Raw genomic sequence first — 22,044 nt, 5'->3', positions numbered from 1 at the left:
GACCCAAAACTCTCATAATATAAGGAATTGTATTTTGTGAAGGTGATAGGCTTTAATAATGCAAGAAAGAGAGAGGCCAAAGGAGCAGAAAAATACAAGTGGAAGAGGAGGAGAACTCTCGGCACCCCAGACACCTCAGGATTAACCCTGAGAAACATTTCAGAGCACCAAACTAACTGAGGCAAGGAGGTGACCATGTTCTAAATCTGTCAAATTACATAACTTTTTAAACAGTGGGCATGATTCTAAAAAAAATCACCTATGATACATTTCAAAATTATCACTTATGTCCCAAGAGATGAACTGTAAGCCAGTCTCCTGCAGAAATGTAAGGGTGCACTTAACTAACTGAAATGACAGCCCTGGTACTTGAAGCTAAAAGTTGGCTCCTTTTCAGGAAAGAGGAACAGAGGAACAGAGAGGACAGTGTCCTGGAAATGTGCCAGAGGAGCCACGGCAGGGTGAGGCAGGGGGGGAATCAGCACTGTGGTTTGTCAAACCAAAAGAATGGTCAGAGTCCTCAAAAGTCAAAGTCAGACTTTCCAATGTCAGACTTGGAAAAGGCAAATTAGTGCGTATCCAATAAGCAGGCTTTTCATGACACTTCAAGTTGTATGGTTTTGTTTGGTTTGTTTTACATCACTTAATAAGGCAAGACAGAGCCTATGAAGGTTTGCCAGTCAAAACATATCCATGCTGTTATGGAAATATAGATGTCAGGGAGGAAGGTGGGTCATAAAATGACCTCCTTCATTTTTTGCCAGTAGTGAAACAAATTAAAGACACTACAATTATTACCTAGCATCTTTAATAGTCCATATTCCAAATATCTTCTGTGTTTTATGAACTGACAGAAACATTCACTGTGCTAGAGCATCCAAGCAAAGAGAAGGAAATTACACTGAGCACTCAGTCCCTCTATTTTGTGTATCTTTTCTGTAATCTGAAACAAAACTATATGCAAGCCTTTTGTGCATACTGTAACTGCATCAGCCATCATCTAGTTTTTGCACACGTGAGGGCTGGCAATGATGACAGTCCAAGCTTAAGTGTTAATAAACTCCCTGTTACAAAGGAAGAGTATTGGAAATCTTAATAAAATACTTGTATTTATCTATGTACACTGGGATTTTACACTGCCAGAAGAGGTACAGAGGCATGTGTGTAAATTACTGTCCTGTCCACATTAAAGGTTAGTTTCTCTACCAGATTTATGTAATGGAACCTCAGTGTGTACTGGTATGAAATCCATTACAGACAGGAAAATGAAGACATGTAATCTATGGTGAAAATCACTGTGTAAAGAAAAATTTTTCATAGTTGACATATTTTGAAAAAAAGCTAAAATAATGAAACAATTGGATGACTATCTAATGCATTTAAACAAACATGCTCAGCTTTCCCTTGGAAAAAAACAGACTAGTTCCATAGAACACACAAATATGGTCTAAGATCTGACTTTTAATCACACTGGACAATAAAATCTATCATTTTCTGGCAAAGAAAATACCAAACTTAATCCATTTCACTTGATATGCTAAAAAAAAAAAAAAAAAATTTGCCAAAAAAAATCCCTCCTTGACCGGGGTGGGGTTTTTTTTTGCACTGTAGTTTTTAGCACAGATGAGTTTGTTGAATGATTTTGCAGAGCACCTCAGGGAAGGTGCAGAAGAAATTAACAGTCTGATGAGTCCATGTCTCAAAACAGAGTACAGTTCATGTCTCAAAATTGTTTATTTCTTTAAATTCTTAGTATATGCAAAGAGGGAGAAAGTCTAGCTAGTAGTTAATAACAGATTCTCTTCCTATCCCACTGCTATTTAGGATTCACAGATTAGAGATTCTGTTGGACTACATTCAAGGAAAAAAAAAAAAAATTAGTATCCTTGTTTCCAGTCCTCTATATATATAAAAGAAGAATATTGGGCATTCTGGTATCCTGCTGCAGGTGAAGCACATATCCCGCAATGATGGGTTTGAGAGGAAATTACAGCACTACTGAAGAACTGAGAGCGCACTGTCACTGGAGAATAAATTCAGACTTTGAACTGAAGTGTAAACCAGTTTCTTTCAGCTCTCCAACATATTTAGCATAACCAGACTGTTTTGCAGATGCTAGGCTGCCTGTGGGATGCTCAGATGCTCTAGATAACTATGGCTGTTTCCCAAAAAACTTACTAATGGCCATTCCTTCTAGACTTTCTAATCATCCAGGGCAGCAGTACCACCCATTTAGAAGGCCCTACTCTATTTTCAGAGTAGTATTTTTATTTATTTTTCAAACAATTCTATGCAGTTCACTTACTAGTTGAGCTTTCTCTTTCAAAGCTATTATGAGTGGCAGATAGAAAAAGTATTTCCTATTTATTTCAAGAACTCTGAAGCATCCTGTACATTTATCCTTCAAATTCTGCCATTTTTTTAATTAAAAAAGACATCACGGTATATCCTACATAATTTAACAATAACAGACTTATATAGCCATATAAATTTATATATTCCTAATCATATTTTTAAATATTTAATTATAACCTTTGAATTTTTTACTTATAAAAGATAATTTCATTATCAGGTGCATTTCCCCATACAGTAGCTGTTATAAGGGTTATTACTGATGGTTGGAAACATTTTACAGCACTGACACAAGGTATACTACCTTTACACCAATTTCTTCTTTAAAAAAATAGCCAAACTTGAGTTTCTGACTAACACTGAAAGAAATAATAATATTCAAGGAAAATATCCATGCAACATTTAGTCAAAAGATTAAATACCAGAAAATTCTGGTGAAGGTGTTGGGAAAATTGATGATTACTTGATGTTATGTTTCTCTGACAATTACTTCTAAAAAAGTTGACTAAAAAGTATGCCAAGAATCACCATAATGACTGTATCCTGATATTTACTTAGCAGCTAGCTTTGTAGGGGTGATATACTGTCATAAATGACATAAAATAAATTTAATACAATAATGAATCATCAAAATACTTTAAAAATGATCCAACATCTAATGGGAAAAACTGAGATTAAATTGTCAAAGGCTAAAGAAGAGCTCATTAGCAAATTAGAACAAACTCATGAATACCTAATTCCAGATGCTATGCTCATATCTCTGGTATTTCTGAACAGTGATAACATGCAAAACTTTTATGCATAATTATTAGCAGGTTTTAGACTTTTAAAGTCTGCTGGTTTATGGTAATCTCAGCACTGAAATTACTTTCTCTCTTAAGCCTTGTTTTTCAAAAACAGCATTTTCCATTCACTGCAATGTTATTTGAGTAAGACCGTTACCACTTTTAGAGTGATTTTATTATTATTGAAGTTAAATGAACCAAAGGAGCAGGAAATAATTACTGTGCAGAGTGATATTTTGGGCTATTGGCCCAAAGATGAGTTGGAATTTTACTACCAAGTTGCATATAAAAAGAACATGTGCACCAAAACACTGAAATACAACCCCAAATGCTCAAAGTATTTTTAAATGCTCAATGTGGTGTTTGTTAAAATACACACTACTCTATTTAAGAGGCATAGAAAAAGTGTGGTGAACAACAAGATGTGTGCAAGAGCAACAGCTATCTAAATGTTCTAAAAGTATTACAAGAGAACCCAGCTTCTTGTATGCATAATGTAAGCTCTTAACAATAAGCATATTTGAAGAATGCCATACCTTACAATATTTCTTCTACTTTTATCTCCAGTCATCACTAGTGATACAAAAATATTAATAATCATGGAAAATACTGGTTTATTGCATCCTTTTTGTCTGAGGGGAATATGGCTTCTTTACCTCGTGTATACAAGGTATTGCAACTGCTTTTTCTCACTGCACTATTAGTTGGTATTTTCATTGTCTGCTTAAGAAGGGATCTCCTACTGACTGCTACTGTTAGCAAGAAATCATTTTCTAAGAGTAGATAAGGATAAGAGCAGCCAGCTGTCAAATCAGATGGAAACAGCTTCTAGTATTTACTTCCACTCAAGTGAACAGAACTAGAGCATACAATCTCTACAATGACAGGCATGGATTTTTTCTTTTTTTAATCAGAGGAGCAACTCTTTGGTGAGAACAAATTTGGGTGCCTTTTTAACAATAACAAATTTATGTAAGTGGAACAAAACTACCTCATATGACTATTTTCTCCTACACTAACACTTAAAACAGTACATATACTAAATACATTTGCTTGCTGCATTAGTAATGGTAAAATAAAGAGGAAATTAACACTTCAAACTATTCAACATAGATAACAAAATTAATTTGGTGTTCTAAAAAATATTAAAACCAGTACATTTTTGGCACTTCAGATCAAAAGGCAAGTGTTATTCTGCATAGATGAGATTATATAACCTAAATTCTAAATTTTTAAGGATTCTTTAATTTTATTTAGCAGATGGTATTTGCAAACTAAACAGTAAACTACATAAAATTACATTAAAACTATAAATGAAACAAAAATGTAACTGCTACTTTTTTATGACTGCTCATATGAGCATACAGCTACTCCTTACACTGTTGTTCAACTAAGACACTTCACAATCCAAACTTCATATTCATATCTTGACATTCACACATGCATAAAGAAGCAGTCCTTACCAATCCTATGCTAAACTGATGATATGGGGAGGGAAAATAAAAAAAAAAAAAAAAAAAAAAAAAAGGTGATTATCCATGAAGTTCCAAGGAGTAAAACTGATGAAGGCTGAATGCTATGCCAGAGATGTCAAAAAAGCAAAGGAAGTTCTTTAAAACTTCTGCAGGCACAAATACAGCAGAATGAGGCAGGAAGAGCTCACAACTCTGTTGCAAAGGCAAAATAAAAAAAAAAAACAGCAGAAAAGGGAAAAGGAACATTGTGGTCCAGAAGAATATTTCAGTATTAAGGGTATCTTCTGAAAACATTAAGCAAAATTGAATGATTCATAAGAACTGGGAGTAGGAAGAAAAGTGGAAAGACAGAAGGAAAGCTGCTTTCCATATTCATATGGAACAATTTCTGTATTCTTCTCTGTCAACACCATGTCTTGGTCTTACTGCTGTCCACTGAGAACAACAGGGTAATTGATGTAAGAAGTAAGATGGTAAGAACAGGATTTTTAACTCAAGACTATATTATAACACAGGTGATCTGAATGATTTTGCAAGAAATGAATCTTTATTTATTTTAGTCTTTGTGTCAATCACCTATCAGGAACATCTAAGCAATTTGACTCAATAGTAGAGTCTATTTCAACCAAGAAACTCAACCCTCTCACCCCAACTTTGTCTTTGTGTAATAAAGGAAATTTTTTTTCCTGCAGAACTGATTATGGAAAGGACTGAAGCACATATTCAGGTTCCACTGACCTGCCCAAGATGTTCATGTATGACTTTTCATTAACACTAATACATGATGGAACAAGGACAAACATCTGAGCAACATTCAGAACTGGTTCTGAAGACAAAAACTGTAAGGTCAACTTAAGTCAGTGCCATGTGCAAGACGGGCTTCATCAGACTGGGTGTAGCGCCACAATAATCTGGTAATACTGTTTTTGGAAACAGCCTAGTATCTGTTTCTTGCTGTACATTCCATTGCAAAAACAGTAGCCACATATATAAATTCAGCAAGACTTGAATGCATGGTTAAAGTTAAGCACCCACTTGGTGTAGCAGGTCAACTATTTCCAGGAAGGGTCTTCAAAGGTTACGTACAAACATCCCAGCAAACACCAGGAGTCTAAAATTTCATCAGTAAATATGACCAAGCAACTAATACCTCTGCAGCAGTCTAACAGTCTAACCCTCTCTGTTATTTTCCACTTCTTTAATCAGTGTCTGTAACAGTACAGCAAATAGATCTGAACATCAAAGATCATTATGATGTGGACTGCAAGGTACAAAATGGCCTGGAGGAAAGAGATTATGTTTTTTGAACCCTACTTTTGGTACTACAGAGGAAACTAGAGATAACAAGGCATAATGAGAACAATTAGTGTGTCATTATAATTTTATATTAAACACGAGGTAATCATCACTACAGAATGATTCTCAGTCTAATTGAAAAGATGTGACAGCTACCACCCAATTTTAACTTTTTTGTTTGTTTTTGCATTTTGGGAGGCTTCCTTCACTATAAAAGAACACTCAAATAATGTGAGCTGTTTTATATCAGTTGGGCTGCTCATTAAGTTGAAGGCAGCACAAGAGAAACACTTCCGCTTTTCCCTCCCTAATGTCGAAACGCGTATATAGCCACTTCAGGATCCATAAACTACATTAATCAATCTTGTCTATTTTTCCCTCAAGTGCTGACAAACTATAAGAGGCAACGCTCAGATCACTTTAAACATATTTGAAATACTAGTCATAACCAAAACTGCAGATGAACAAGCCCAGCAACAGATGCTGCTAAGGCATCCCAAGTCCTGATTACGCCTCCACCAGCCAAGAGGGTGGCAGCTGCCTGCCACACACCAAGGCAGCCAGGAAAGACGGCACGTGCATGGTTGCTTGGAGGCAGCATCACTCCCTTCTACTCACTTGACTCTCCCATGCTGTATTTTTGTTTTTTTGAGAGATGAGCCATGCACCGTGCTTTTGACTATTTTTTCCACATTGTCAGTGATTGACAAGAACAGCCTGGAGAAATGTAAATTGCAGCAAGGCTGTGGCTGCCTGCAGGGGCAGGGGCTTTCTCACCTGAGGCAGAACACTACTGCTCTGCCGGCACTGCCTGCAAAGTGCCTGTGAGGGGGTCAGAAGAAAGTGCTGGCGAGGTGCTTATCGCCCATTTCTTTACTGAGGATTAAGGACAGAGAAGGCACTGAACAAGTTTGCCTTAAAGTCCCACAGCAGCAGAGGAGATTATATTCTTACACGTACTACAACGCAGAGGATCTGATTATAAACGATCACTCAATTTCTGGAGCAGTTCAGCCACATTAGTACACAAATGCACCTGTGCTAATAGCTTGCCTCTCAAATGACCTTATTAGTACAGCACATCAGCTCAATGTTGTCGCGCAGCATCCAGCCACAGAGTGGCTTTCATCCTGCTAGGCCAGAATACAGATGGATCTGGAACAAAACACTCAGCTCCTTGCTTTAGCAAAGCCAGTCTTCACAGATTTCTACTTCTTTAGTGGTTCCCACACGGGGAGCTTTTGAAGGGATCTCTCTTTGTTTTTTTAGCCTAGGACAGAAGCTCTTGTTCAGAAGCTCGTTGCAGAAGAGAGAAAAAGCAGAACCATCAGGGAAAATGAACCCACCACTCAAAAATGATCAGAAGTAAGAAAATACTCATGAGGAGAAATGGCTGCAAGTTGAGAAAAACAGAAATGAAGAGTGGCAGACTCTTCCTAGCAGTCTAAGAGGAAGGAAAACACTTCTCTACCGTTTGACTGAGCAGTCCATTGTCTCGCTGGTCTGAATAGCCTATTTATCACTAGCATTCATAAAAAAAAAAAAAAGGCAAACAAAATAAATTGTTTTTCCTACGTCAACCTCATTTAATTACTGAAGAGTAGTTTGAATTGTTGATCTCCTAATGCTTTGGCAGGATTGGCAGCCAGTCTAGTCCAGTCAGGCTTGCCTGATTGTATGAGAAACAGAAAATAAAATTAGCATAGTCAAAGCCAGGGATAATCTAGGAAGTATTCACAATAATGAATAGAGTTGGGTGACAGGTCGCTTTAACTGGGAGCTTCTGATACCCAGCCTTGTTACAATGTGTGTGGGCTAGTAAATATTCAGAGGTACTTTAACAGGATATTTTAAGGAGATTTACAGTCAGCTCAGTCATGTCTATATCACCACACTGACATGTTGGTTTTGCTTTTGCATATCTTACAAGAGACGTAATGTCAGCTTATAAGGCAAGAAAACAGACAATCATGTATAAATAAATCTGTGCATATGGAGATGTGTATGATGAAAATAGCTTGCCTTGCATCCTGGGAGCATAACACCCAGTAGTCTAATTTCCAGACAACACCGCAGCCAATCCTACTATTGGACAAAAACTAGAATTATTTTTTTTTAATCACAAAACTGGCTCAAAGCAAGCAGACAACTATTAATACAGTCTGGGATATCTGGGGATCTCCACCAAGGACAAAAATGGAACAGACATTAACTACTTAAACAAGTGCAAACACACTCTTTTCTTTCCAAGGAATGTCAACGTTTTAATCCAAGCTTTACATTGCCACTAAACCGTTAAGTCTCACAGCATCATATAATCACTCTGGTGTGCTGTCTCACTATTCAGTTACTTCATTTCTTGCCCTCCTGCACTAGTTTTGAAAAAAAGTAAAAGAAATGGGATGTGCTTGTTCAGTTAACAGAAAGTCACTGACTGCAGCAACAGGTTTAATAATTTTACCTAAGGCAACAAATTATATGAAGAAGAGTTACAAAATCAGACTGACAATTGACAAGCTACTATAATGCTGCTTTGCAAGGCATCTTATCTGCCAAATCTACTTTTTTGCTCTCTATCAGCTCACAGTAACAGCTGCATTTGCCTCTCTATCACAGCTTTTAGACTATGGCATGATATAACTGTCTAACCAAAAAGCACACCTCTGTCAGCAGGTGACTTTGCATCATATAATGGGCTTCTGAGCAGAGAACTAGAAAAACTCAAGTGCAGTACGTTCAAGTGCTGTCAAATTTTTCTTCCACAGACAGGCAAAGCAATCAAGTGATCCTTTCTCACTTCTGATGAATTGTGAATAACAAAGGCTTACTTGATGCCTACATTGCACTCACAGGTGGTATTTTGACTGTTCTCATATAAACTTGCTCATGTGCCAAGACCAGTACAGCCAGGCAGCATGGAGTTCAGGATCCCAGCTGGATCTCCTGAAACCACAGACCCACAGCTAAACATTGTTACTGATCCCTAAACTAGCCAGTTTACTGCCTGTTTGGATGTGCTTACACTAGCTGTAGTCACGTTTCGTTACAGCATAGATACAACCTTTGAGAGCAGTAGCTGGGTAATGTTACGAATATCTGACATTTATACATTAACAGGAAAGTATAAGTACTTGACAATAACTCTTTACAGTACTTGTATGCAGAAGGAACTACAGTAATTTCCTAGGCTGAATAATATGACCTCATTTCCTTATTTTTATTATGTAGTATTGACGTTATTTGCATCAGATGAAATAAAAAACCAGCAGCTCCCTGATGCTGTCCTTTTCTATTTCATAGAGAACAGAACATACAGTGAACACATGAAAAACCTTCATTAGGATGACAGATACCAGATTCCAAATGGAAAATTACCAGGGTGGGGTCTGTAATACTAATAATGCATTTTTAATTCCAAAATACAGAACTAAGATCAATGAAGAAGAAAGTATCCTCTTACCTTAGGGTCTCATTTTCTCCATGTTAATGCCAAACCTGTAACACCTAATCAAAACACATTTCTGCTTTTCCTCATTTTTTACTAATGTACATTCTACTGCAATTTAAAAGGACACTTCCTAAAGTATCTTCTCTAGATATAGCTGATAAAATCAGACAATTCAAAGGCAAAGACAGGAATAAATAAAGCATTCACCATAAAGAGCAAAAATTACCTTTAGCAGGGTTTACTTTTATCCCTGACCTATACAGCATCTCCTCATTCTGCCAGTCCCCATTCCTGACAACAGTCTTGAGTCCATAGAAAACAATTAATGCAGCAGTGGAACAAAGAACCAAGTTCTTCAGAAAGCGCTTCTGGGCTTTGACATAAAGGGCCCTGACACCTACTGTAACCAGCAGGCAGAAGCCCATACTAGGAACATACAGCACACGCTCTGCTATTACAAAGCCAACATAGAAAAATAGGTTTGTGGCAGGAACAAAGGGCACTATTAACAAAGACAAAGACAGAATGACAATGTTCTCGGTTGAAGGAAGTTGCGGTTTCTGCATTTCATGCTTTTTTATACCATTCTCTTCTTTTGATACAAAGCTTGACTTCACCTCCAGTGTCTTGTACTCCATCTCCGAGTGGTAGCTATGCCCATTAGTGTTCTGCTTGCCATTCATTACAGTTTTCCCATTGCATTCTCTCTCATTGCTGGAGCCCTTCAAGCTAAAGTAGGCAAGGAGGAGGAGTCCAGCATAGAAGGCCACAGTGTGTAGATTCCTCCAGTCGCTGACTGCTTTCAGAAGAGGCACAGCATCCATAGACCAGTCAAAGCTGAGGGTATCTGGACACAGCAACAGCCAGATGTTCTTGGTTGGCAGGTAAAAGAAGGTCAGCATACGTGTGAGCAAACTGTCCGAGTCAGCTGCTGGATTGTCAGAATTGGAAAAACTTGGGGGCTTGTTGCCCATCCAGTATAAGCGGACACCCAGCAGTGTAGTCCCCCAGGAGGTCAATAAACCAATGCTGAAGAAGAGGGTCAAATTCTTTTTCTGAAAAAAAAAAAAAAAAAAAAAATCATCATCAGCATAAATCAACACCAGCTGTTTAATTCTATAAATTACAAACAAAAGGAACCAAGAAATATCCGATACAACTTTTTTTTTGGTAATGAAAACAAGCACTATAGATCTTTGGTCTCTGACATTTGGATCACAAAATGCTGGGGTATGCTGTTGACCACAGACTAAAGAACAGGCTCTTTCGTTTAAGCTGTATCAAGCCTGTATCAGAGTATTAGAGAGGTGAGAGCTGTCAGTCCTTGCTTAAGATTTAGTTGTGTAACCGTTTGAAAACTATTTATTTTAAGAGGAATTTATGAAATCTTACATAACCTCCCAAATCCTTTCTTTGCTCCTGGCTGTGACCAAAACACCAGTTTGCCTTAACTAGATTTAAAGTTTAAAGAATGTTCCAGTTCCATTTTCCCTAATGAAAGTCTCTCTCCTAAGGTATTTCACCTGACAACTAAATAAACTTTCCAAGAAGGCAAGAGAGCAAAACAGACACAGATTCCATGTTTAGGTCTTCCAGCTCCTATTAACCTCAGTGATCATTTGGAGGCTTCAGATCTGCCTACTATTGAAAGCCCCACTTCATTTTGTATCTTACAGCCGAACAACATGTTTTTTTTCAAACACACCGTGTTTAAAACCTTTCACATCTTCATAACCATCTAAACAATATTATGTGAAGCATGCAGCTGCCTCCCCCTACCCATGTCATCATGCTAGCAACTTGAAGAACCTCCACTTATTTATGGAATAACTCAACATTTGCCAGCTGGAGCTGCTTGTTGGGTGTCCCCCGCTGCATCCGAAAGCACTTACTTATTCAAATGCTTGCAGAAATATAACACTGCTGCCTAAATGAGAATCGGGAAGATTTTCTCACCTATTTGTAGGACTAATAAGCTTAAGTTCTGCTCTCAATTACACAGGCACCCTAAATGAAAGCTGGTTTGGATTACTCTCTCTTTGCAGTAGAATCAGTAAAAGCTAAAATATGTGTATTTTTAAGTTTCAATTTCTCTGATGCCTTTTGTAAGAGAAGAAAAACTATTTGCCAAATGGCTCCAGACACAGTGTAAGCACTGATAATATTTCCCCCCATTATTACAAAGAATTATTTGTCAATCATTTTTCATTAGGTCTGTTTTTTCCATCTCTCACTACACATGCCTGGGATGGTTATTCAATGATTCCTCAGTTATTCAGAAGCAGAACCTCACACTGGAATGTTTTATCTTATTTCTTTCAAACAGCTCATTTTTCTCCTTTGTGGGGGGACTTCCCTTGATATCATGAAATACAGATAATCGTGCTGCTCCATTTTAGGTCAATTATTAATAGATTTCTACCACCAGGTTACTGATGTTCCAGTAACAAGACGTGGTCTAGCCATAACTTACCTGCTTATCTCATGAAGAAATTTATTCCTTTTCACATTTCTATAGAGTATCTCCTTGTGAAGTTTAAAATATTTAATGGCAGTTAGATTAATTCATTCCATTTTGAGGAAATATGGAAGAATTTAATGGAGGCATTAGTAGGGACAAACAAATTTATAATGAGAATATTTACATACTCGTATCATAAGCACCTAAAAAATGCTTGCACTTTTTTTTTTACATGAAGCAGCGCCTGAGTCCACATATTTCATTTGCTATATTAATTCCTGTTTGATTTACTAGCTTTTGAATATTTCCATATCCTGTAAAATCAACAATTTTTTTGTAATAAATCAATCAAAACCCACATCTACACTTTATGATGAATATATTCCCTGGAAAGCCTACTGCAACAACCTACGTTTATTTGTAAACTTGGTAATATTTCACAGCTCATCTCAGATATAGTTTCATCCCTGCCTGTCAGGACTGTTTAAATGCTTTTAATGTTATAAAGCTGTGTAAACTGGTAATCACTGAAACTTCCAACTAAGTTATATTTGGAATAAAAAGATTATTCAGATTTCATGGATTTGCATGTATGATCTCATAGTAAAACCTTTCGTTCCTGGTTCAACTTGTTCTTTCACTCCCGTCATATTTTGCTACGTGAAAATTTTTCTGCCCACCCCTCTGGCTCAACTATTTTCAAACTCATTTCCTTCAAACATGCATATAAACAACTCTCAAATGTTAAATGTGACCCTTTTTGCTCTTTTTATACACCCTTCTACGAGGACACTGCTTAGACAGAAAGAGGGTAGGAAGTAGAAGATGGGGGTTTTTGTTTGTTTGTTTTATTTAGAAATTCAGAGCAGATGTTGGCTGAAAGGCTATATACCACTCAAAAGATTAAGACATCCCAAATACTAAGCAAGTGAAACTTGATTAACAGATGAGAAGTGAGTTCTCATGGATTGCTTAGACTGCTTTGTTATTTTTTTAATACTTACCTAACAACTGGAAGAAAATCTCCCTTTTCTAAAGATCTAACCACTGTACTTTTCAATTAAATGCTGAGAAAGTTCACATTACAAAGTTCTTTGACAATACCATGCTAGAGCAGATATGCCACTCCTCATGAATAATAGCAAAACCTGTTAAAAACATCCAGATCTTCTTCATACATCATAAAACAGTAACAATTAAAAGCTCACCTCTTGCTCCTAGCCCTAAAAATGCAAACAATCTGTACATCAGAGCTAATCCATCCTCACTGCTCGAATAACTATATGCAGTCTTCCTTTTAAGCTTAAATTTAAGATCTGTAAGGTCCAGACCCTCACACTCCTTGGTTCTATAAAGAACACAGCTTATCTATCTATATACAGTATTGTGTTTGATGCTTTAGCTTTTTTTAAAAAACAAACAAACAAACAAACAAACAAAACATTTTACCACAGTGTCAAATAAAATATCTAAGCATTCACTCGTGGAGCTCAGAGATACTCGAGTGGGTGGTTTTCCACACCAGCATATCAATTTATCATACCGTAAAATACTAGTTAACTAGAGAAGGAGCTCTGGTGGATTCTTTAGTTTAATTAATTGAGTACAGGAGTGGAGTGCAAATATCATCTTGCTGACTCAGACACAAATGGTTTGCATCCTTCTCAGAAACTGTTTTGGACATGGACCTTCTCAAAAGCCAGTACTTTACATCTTTTTGAAATTAACTACATGTTAACTACAGCTACCAATAACCTGTGTAACACTGACATGCCATTGTGAATTTTCAGATTTCAGAGGACATCCTCTGAACTTAGTCTAAAACCACGACAAAACTGTCCCTAACACTTAAAATTCTGTCACAAAAATTTAACATAGGATGTCTTGTTTTCTTTCCTTTTTTTTTTAAAAAAAAAATCACACATAGCACTGGCTCAAAAGGGAAATGACAAACTAATTTCCCTTTGTTCTTCTCTCAACATTCGTGACTTTTCCACAGCTTTTATCCCTCTGTACTAATATAGTCAGAGATAATTAGAAAGGTTTAAGTCACATTTTGGCTTTACTTTCTTCCAGGCTTTGTATAGCAAACCAAAGGGGAAAAAAAAACAAAAAACAAAAACAAAACAAACCGAACAACCTGGTTGCAGCAATTTATTAAAATTAAATAATATAATCAGTTGCCCAGTAGACTTTTGCCTGAAAAGAAAGTGTTTTCAAAATGAACTCTGCTCAGACAGGCACTTTCACCAGCAACTCTTCCTCTGAGCCTCCTGACAGCCTGTGCTCCTCTGACTGGGTACATTTAGTGTAGCTCAGCAGCAGGAAGAGATCCTCTGTAATGCTTGGCAGAAAGGATTTGGATTACTATACTCATGAGTCCTAATCCAGCCCATCTGCCATATGTTTTGACACCCCCATAAATCCTCTAACCTTTCATAAGTAGTCATTTTCATCTGGGTAAAAAATGAGCACTGATTTAGATCAGATTTAACATCTTTCCTGCCTGCTAACAGTCAAGTACCACCACTGCAATTTTAGTGTTTGTGACTGCAGAAACCTTTTTCATCTCCCTACCAAAATCCATCTGCATGACCCACCCACATTGCACGGTTCCCTTGCATTAAATCCTAATTCCTCACTCCATTATACTGCTCTTAAATAAGGCACTGCAGCAGATTTCTTGATTGGGCAGCCCCTGCCAAAGCTCAGTCATCACCTAGGCGGTATCCAAAGCATTTTCAAAAGACACTATTCTTTTAACCTCACCGTGTCCATTTCACAAAGAAGCATTAAATATGGCACATGGTTGAGAGAGTCCAGATATCAAAATCACTGGGGCTAACCACACACAAAATATTATTTTTAGAACTCAGGAAATGCAGAAAAGAAAGCGGGTAATTCACCAGGCATTACTCACAGGAGTTTCTTTTCCAACTTCAAGCTCCTTGAAAACATGTATGCTTCAGAACTGGGGCTTCCCAAAGTAGTAAAACAGCTACGAAATCACTAGACCAACAATATCTTGTTTCCATGGTAGGTAGAGGCTCCTGGATCACAGCTCAGACGAGTTTTAGCTGAACTAGAATTCAAAATGTGTCTCCACCAGGGATGAAACTATTTGCCACAACCCCCGCTGGGTCATAGTACTGAGCCGGAAGTGGCCTCTACAGCTCCCTCTCCACTTGCCCAGTTTGTTCCTGCTCGCATGACCCATTCAATGAGGTTCGCTCATTTACACTGGTGATAAACAGCTGGCCTGAAGGTCTGTTTTTCGTCTGAGTTGGAACTCTGTCTATAGCTTATCAAATACTGTGAACAACTGTATTTATTTAATGACATAATTATTTAATTCTAGTGTTATGAACCCACACAATTCTTCCCCAACAAAGAACTCAGTGCATTCATAAAACAGCTGGAGATTACGTGTACATATTTTTATTGCAATTAGCAAGTAACACAAGCTAAGCAGTCCTTATTGCTGTGATTTGCCTTACTAAACTTTAAATTGAGTTATAAATACTGGCATTTAAAATTGCCCAAAGTCTTCCTCTAAAATCTGTAATTCTTTAATAAGAATTTAAAAAAAAAAAAAAAGGCAAAACAAAAACTCAGATCTCTCAGATGAAAAAGTAGTTATAAGGACTAGAGGGGAAAAGATAAATTGCATTAAGAGCAGAAACTGTATGAATGACTGGAGGTACTACAAAGGCAGAAGGGACTATATTAGCTTCATAAATCTGTGTGCATGATCAGTGCAACAGAGAAGGCTCTATCTGAGGATATCCGAGGATAAGTCTACACAGTCAAATGCAGCATGACAATGGTGATGCTATGAATATCTACCCAGGGTTAGTACATCTATCTGCAGCAGCAAGAAGTTAACACAGGAAGGTAGAAACCCACTGGGACCAAAAGACATTCCTGAACAGCCAGATTGCTCAGGAATGCTGTCCAGCACTACTGTTACCACCACACAGGTAGACAGGTGGTCCAACAGTCATACCTGCATTTCATTCAGCAAGCATTGTCTCATTTGAGAGATTTTGCAGTGAAGGAAGGGCACTGCACTTTCTGCACTAGCCAAAACACTGAGCGTTCACTGAACATGCAAGTATGTTGGAAGGCAGAACTGGAATTCAAAATGATCTTCAGAATACAGAGATATGTTCACAAAAGTAAACGTGTATAAAAGGCAGGGGGAACTCCAACTGCTTAAAGCTACACGAGTTTGAGACATGGAACAAGTAGTTGGCTTATCTTCAGAGAAGCATCAGGGATTATCACAGACCACAAGCAACTCTTAAACCACTGCTAAAAAGGTAAACAGTATACCAAGACTACAGATGAAAGCACACCCTTCAAGATTTGTGAAACAGTCTTTCCACTCTTCTCAATACTAGTATATCCTAAAAGTGTCTGGTTCCAGCACAGAACTTTCAAAAATAAACTAAGGAACTAGATAGAGCAACATGACAGAACAAATCATATAAGTTCAAAGGAAACCAAGGGAAAATTCCAGCTGTGGAAAACAGCAACAGATTAACTTTGCCCTGTGGACTACAAGGAAGGAGGACAGCCTTACAGATGTGTGGCACGGCTGAGGTGGGAAGCATGGCTCAGCACTGTGCTTGATCAACTTGATCCATAGGCCTGCAGAGGCCCAAGGAAAAAGGAAACTTTCGCTGGTTCTACCGGGAAGGCAAAGGCTGTAGTGGCTGTATAGCCAGGCTGTCCTCTTGAGTAATGAACACACCTGAAAATGAGTACCCAAGGCTGAAGCCCACCATGTCATTTATATCTCCTACACTCTATTAAGTAAACCTGACCTGACAATGCTTTTGAACTAATCATCCTATATGAAGTATTGGCAACTTACTAAAGCCCTGTTCACTGGAATGCATGGGGAACTACAGGCCAGTCAGTCTCACTGCTGTGCCCAGCAAGATCATGGAACAGATGTTCATGGAAACTATGCTAAGGCACATGGAAAATAAGGAGGTGATTGGTGACAGCCAACATGGCTTCACTAAGTGCAAATCACGTCTGATGAATTTGGTGGCCTTCTATGAGAGGGATACAGCACTGGTGGATAAGGGAAGAGCAACTGACGTCATCTACCTGGACTTGTGCAAAGAATTTGACACTGTCCCACACGACATCCTTGTCTCTAAATTGGAGAGACAAGGATCTGATGGATGGAACACTCAGTGGGTAAGGAATTGGCTGGATGGTTGCACTCAAAGAGTTGGTCAACAACTCGATGTCCAAGTGGAGAGCAGTGACGCGTGGTGTTCCTCAGGGGTCTGTATAAGCACCAGCGCTGTGTAATATCTTTGCTGGCTACATGGACAGTGGGATTGAGTGCACCCTCAGCAAGTTTGCTGACGACACCAAGCCGTGTGGTGCGGTCGACACGCTGGAGGGCAGGGATGCCATTCAGAGGGACCTGGACAGTCTTGAGAGGTGGGACCATGCAAACCTCATGAAGTTCAACAAGGCCAAGTGCAAGGTCCTGCCCATGGGTCAGGGCAATCCCAAGCACAAATACAAGCTGGGTCACGTGTGGATTGAGAGCAGCCCTGTGGAGAAGGACTTGGGGGTATTGGTGGATGGAAAACTGACTATGATCCAGCAACAGGCACTCACAGTCCAGAAAGCCAACTGTATCCTGGGCTGCATCAAGAGAATGGTGACCAGCAGGGCGAGGAAGGTGATTATTCCCCTCTACTTCGCTCTTGTGAGACCCCCCCTGGAGTACTGCGTCCAGCTCTGGGACCCCCAACATAAGAATGACATGGACCTGCTCGAGCAGGTCCAGAGGAGAGCCATAAAGACGGTTGGGGGCTGGAGCACCTCCCTTATGAGGACAGGCTGAGAGTTGGGGTTGTTCAGCCTGGAGAAGAGAAGGCTCTGGGGAGACCTTCTAGCAGCCCTCCAGCACTTAAAGGGGGCTTACAGGAAAGATGGGGAGGGACTCTTTATCAGGGAGCATAGGGATAGGATGGGGGGGTAACAGTTTTAAACTGAAAGAGGGTAGATTTAGATTAGATATAAGGAAGGAATTCCTTACTGTGAGAGTGGTGAGACAATGGAACAGGTTACCCAGAGAGGCTGTTGATGTCCTCAAGGCCAGGTTGGACGGGGCTTTGAGCAACCTGGTCTAGTGGAAGGTGTCCCTGCGCATGGCAGGGGGGTTGGAACTAGATGATCTTTAAGGTCCCTGCCAACCCAAACTATTCTATGATGATATGCATTTTTTTCTTCTAAAGGAAGTTTGTTGTGCTCTTCTGTATAACGTACAGGTATGCTTGACGAAAAAAACAAACATACCTATAAACCTACCACCAGAAATTATTACAGCACATTTCACACGTTTCCTACACTAATAAGATGGCAATAAAGGAAAATTAAAGCCTAAGAGCTCGTTTAATATGCAGTGGGAGAAAAACACACACTATAAGAATGGAAATAGACACACACTTTTTAACTGACTAATGCAAATAAAAATGGATTTTATGAGCAAAAATGTCATTTGATATCAGATTACACCTCTGGCAATGACTAAGCAACTTTATCAATCCAGTAGAAGGAAGTCATCAATAATCAATTTCTGTACATGGGATAAATAGCAAGTTGTCTCTATTTTTAACCGAGCGACCTATCTAGGTATAATAGAAATCCATCAGCTGGAAGCCCACTGAGCTACAAAAGTCAGTTTCTGCAGTGGATAACAAGCAGCATCTTATGTGGTTTTTTGTTTTTCCCTTTGCCAACTGAAAAATTTAGGTATTTGTTTTATTTGTACCTTTAAAATACAGCAAAAGAAAAAACAGCAAAGTTATCTTGAAACTATACTCATAACAAAGAAAACATATTACAAATTTGAACACTTAATTGCAATTCTTCTAGCAAAGTAAAGCTTAAACACCTACAACATTTTCAAAGAGAAAACCAGAAAATATTGAAAGTCCATGTGAAATACAGAACCTGCTTATCAGCTCAGAAGGCACTGTATATTATCAAGAAAGATTCATTTAAGATCATACAAGTAGTCACTTACTTTGAAAAAAATAACATTTAAAGCTGGTTTTGGTGCAGATATTTTATTTTCAGATCTACAGGTTCAGCAAGATAGGGATAAAAATTTGTTAAGTAACTCAGAAGCTGTTTAAGTGACGACTGAATACAGGCTATGTTGTCACTAACAAAATTATTTAAAAAAACCCCAAACAAAACAAAACACCTCCCCTTCTACACCCACCCAACCAAGAAATACATTTAATTATGAGGTGGTACAAGATGATGGCCAAAAGACACTCACAAGAAGCGCAACTGTTATGCTTGAAGTCCGTATCTTCAGAAGTAGGAATGAATTTCACAGTATCAGCCACTTCCTAGCTATTTATTTCAGATGCAGTGCTTATTATAAATAACAGCCTAAAGGACATCTCCTGTGGTCTGGATGCAATCTCTGTATAATTTCTACTTATTCTATGCTACACCAGCATCACATTTCAAACAATGGGAACCACAAACAACTGGAGAAGCTGAAGGCAATGCAGCAATGACTATCAGTCTCAGAAAGCCTTCAGAAAAGTGACTTACAGTGAGAACTACATACCTTCAAGGTTCAAAGTCACTACCAACAGCAGACAAAAGACAATTCAGAGAGAATGCTAACAATAGTAGGTCACCACCACTGATTAAAAGCTTGGTTTCCAAGTATATTGACAGGAACAACTCTCATACTCTTAGTCAAAACAAATAGTCTGAAGCACATCTACATGACTCCTTTGTCATCTAACCTAGTCTTACCTCCCATAGCTAACCAGATAGCTATGAAGCACTGGCAATAAAATTCTGCAGATATATGCTCAATTAAAGGGGGGGAAAAAAAAAACCAAACCTTATAAAAGAAATTAAATGAACAACCTTTGTAAGACCTGATCAGTAAGTATTGTGATCTCAGAGAAGACTGGGAAAATTAACATTTTAATAACAACTTCATTTGTTCTTCTTTTTCATTAGATCAAGTTAGTCTCTTACAGAAGAGGTTATGCTCAAAGACTAATTTGAAGAAGAGAGAGTTTGCTATGTCCTATCTTAATTACCAGGGAATTTTTTTGTATTCCTTCCCTATTGAATACACTAAATTGAAATGGGAATGAATACCTATTAGAAAATGAATAGAGACAACAAATTAAACTTTTTGAAGCAAATAGCACTGGCTAGCTACATAATCACTGCCCAATGCTTGCAAAGATATCACAGGAATAGAAATGCACAAACATAAGAATATTTAGCCAATAATAAAAGCTGCAAACACTTCAATAGAAAATTTCCACAAAAGTACATTTGATAAAAATAATAGAATACCTTGAATAGGATGTCCTCTATCTTGTTTCTCTACACATAAAATATGAAGAAAATATTAAAAAAAAAAAGAAATTACTGTTAATTTCTTCTACCCTTTGTCTAGATACCTTTTTAAGGGGTATTTAAAAGGATATTTAAGCATAGCCCTTTTAAAAACACAAACTGCATTACTAGGGTCTGAATCAGAGACAGAATTAAAAGTAAAGGAATTCCTGACCTTTGCTGGCTACATGGACAGTGGGATTGAGTGCACCCTCAGCAAGTTTGCCGACAACACCAAGCTGTGTGGTGCAGTCGACATGCTGGAGAGGAGGGGTGCCCTCAGTAATGCAAAACCAATCCTTAAAAATCCAAATAAAGAGATGAAAAATGGTGAAGCAGAATATGGATAACAAAACTTACTTCATGTCATGGGATATCATTACTCTCTATTAAGCTAATGTGAAGAAATTAGGCAGTTAGCAATCTCCTGTGAACCAGTACCAAGATACTTCTCAAACAAACTACTAGGGAGTGAAGTACTTAAAAGAGGTCAATTACTGCTACTGTAAGAGGTATGCTGAAGCCCCTTAACCAATTACATTGAACTTACTTGAAAGCCTGTACAGTTATCTTCTTTAGTTTAAAATAAGATCTTTAATATTTCCTGCTAGGAATCCTTTTAGGAGAAACAAAGAAATTTATTTATTGTTAAATACATTCAGTACCATTATCAAAATATTTATTTTAAATAAGTTTCTTGGCTTTTTGGACAAAACGAAAGAGGAAGAAATAAAAATGGTTGTCAGAGTCACCATTAGCCGGGGTCCTTATTTCTCCGTGCGGGAACAGAAACGATGCAACACCAATGTGATGATCAGGTCGTCCATCTTTTATTATAGTTATTGTTCTAGTTTTTTTCTATTCCTTTTCTGGTTACATTTATACTCTACTAAGTTCCGTACACGCACTCATCTATCTTCTAATAGGCTACAGGTCATCTACACGCGCTGTTCACGCGCCTCTACAAGCATTTGCATTGGTTAATTGCAATTAGCACGTAAAGCCCAAAACTTGCCAAAACTCCCTTATCTCATACCCTGTTTTGCTCACACTTGTGTGCTTTTGCTGACCACAGGTGTTTCTCACTTATCTGCTATCTTGTGTGTTTTTTGCCAGCCTTATTTTGCTGGCCTTGTCTTCGTCCTTGCATTCTTCTGTCTGCACTAACTTTCTCCCAGCGCGGCCCAGACTCCTACAAATGGTGCAAATGGAAATCATTTTGCCTGCACATACTTACCCATATTCACACACAAGCCTTCCTTATTAAGTCCTGGTTTGTAGGTCCAATGTATTGCAAACGTGTTTTGGGCATCGAGGAAGTGAACACAACAGTCTCTCCTTAGCATGGCTCCAGTGCAAACAGCCAGCCATTATAAAATTAATTCCAGTCTCAATAACGAGTGAAGTTTGGAAGTGCAGCATTTTGGAGCCATAAAAAGATGATTTATAATGAGACTTCACTCAGTGGGAAGGCCAAAGTACAGAAGTTCTCTCTCCAAGTTATCATAATAGAAAGCTATTTAACGAGTGTGGGATTTCTTCAAGAATTCAAAAAAGGCAGGATTGCGAAGAGGATGTGTTACATTATGCAAACACCCACATCACTAAAGTTTTCTGCTACAGTAAAACCATCAAAATAAAAATCCTCAAATTGTTCCTATACTGAGCTTTTGGCTTGTTTTTAATAAGCACTTTCAACTATAAAACACAGATTTGTAGTGATTAGACAGACATGATTTAGTATAAAAAAGTTAGCAAGGTTTAGTGAACTAATGTAGGTTGCCTAAGGTCAGGCAATCCATAGTT

At 38.1% G+C, this 22,044-nt stretch overlaps 1 protein-coding gene across 4 annotated transcripts in view; it reads right to left on the bottom strand.

Moving 5' to 3' along the window:
* TMTC2 (transmembrane O-mannosyltransferase targeting cadherins 2) overlaps positions 1-22,044 on the bottom strand; it is a 277,357-nt gene that overhangs the window by 105,624 nt on the left and 149,689 nt on the right. For all 4 annotated transcript variants that reach the window (XM_074870689.1, XM_074870690.1, XM_074870691.1 and 1 more), the window contains one exon: positions 9,583-10,411. In XM_074870689.1, the coding sequence (XP_074726790.1) occupies positions 9,583-10,411 (829 nt within the window). The remainder of the gene's footprint in view (positions 1-9,582; positions 10,412-22,044) is intronic.

The sequence above is a fragment of the Strix uralensis genome, chromosome 5 (genome assembly GCF_047716275.1).
Source record: "Strix uralensis isolate ZFMK-TIS-50842 chromosome 5, bStrUra1, whole genome shotgun sequence".
Classification (NCBI taxonomy): Eukaryota; Metazoa; Chordata; class Aves; order Strigiformes; family Strigidae; genus Strix; species Strix uralensis.
This window is presented reverse-complemented; position numbering and strand designations above follow the sequence as displayed.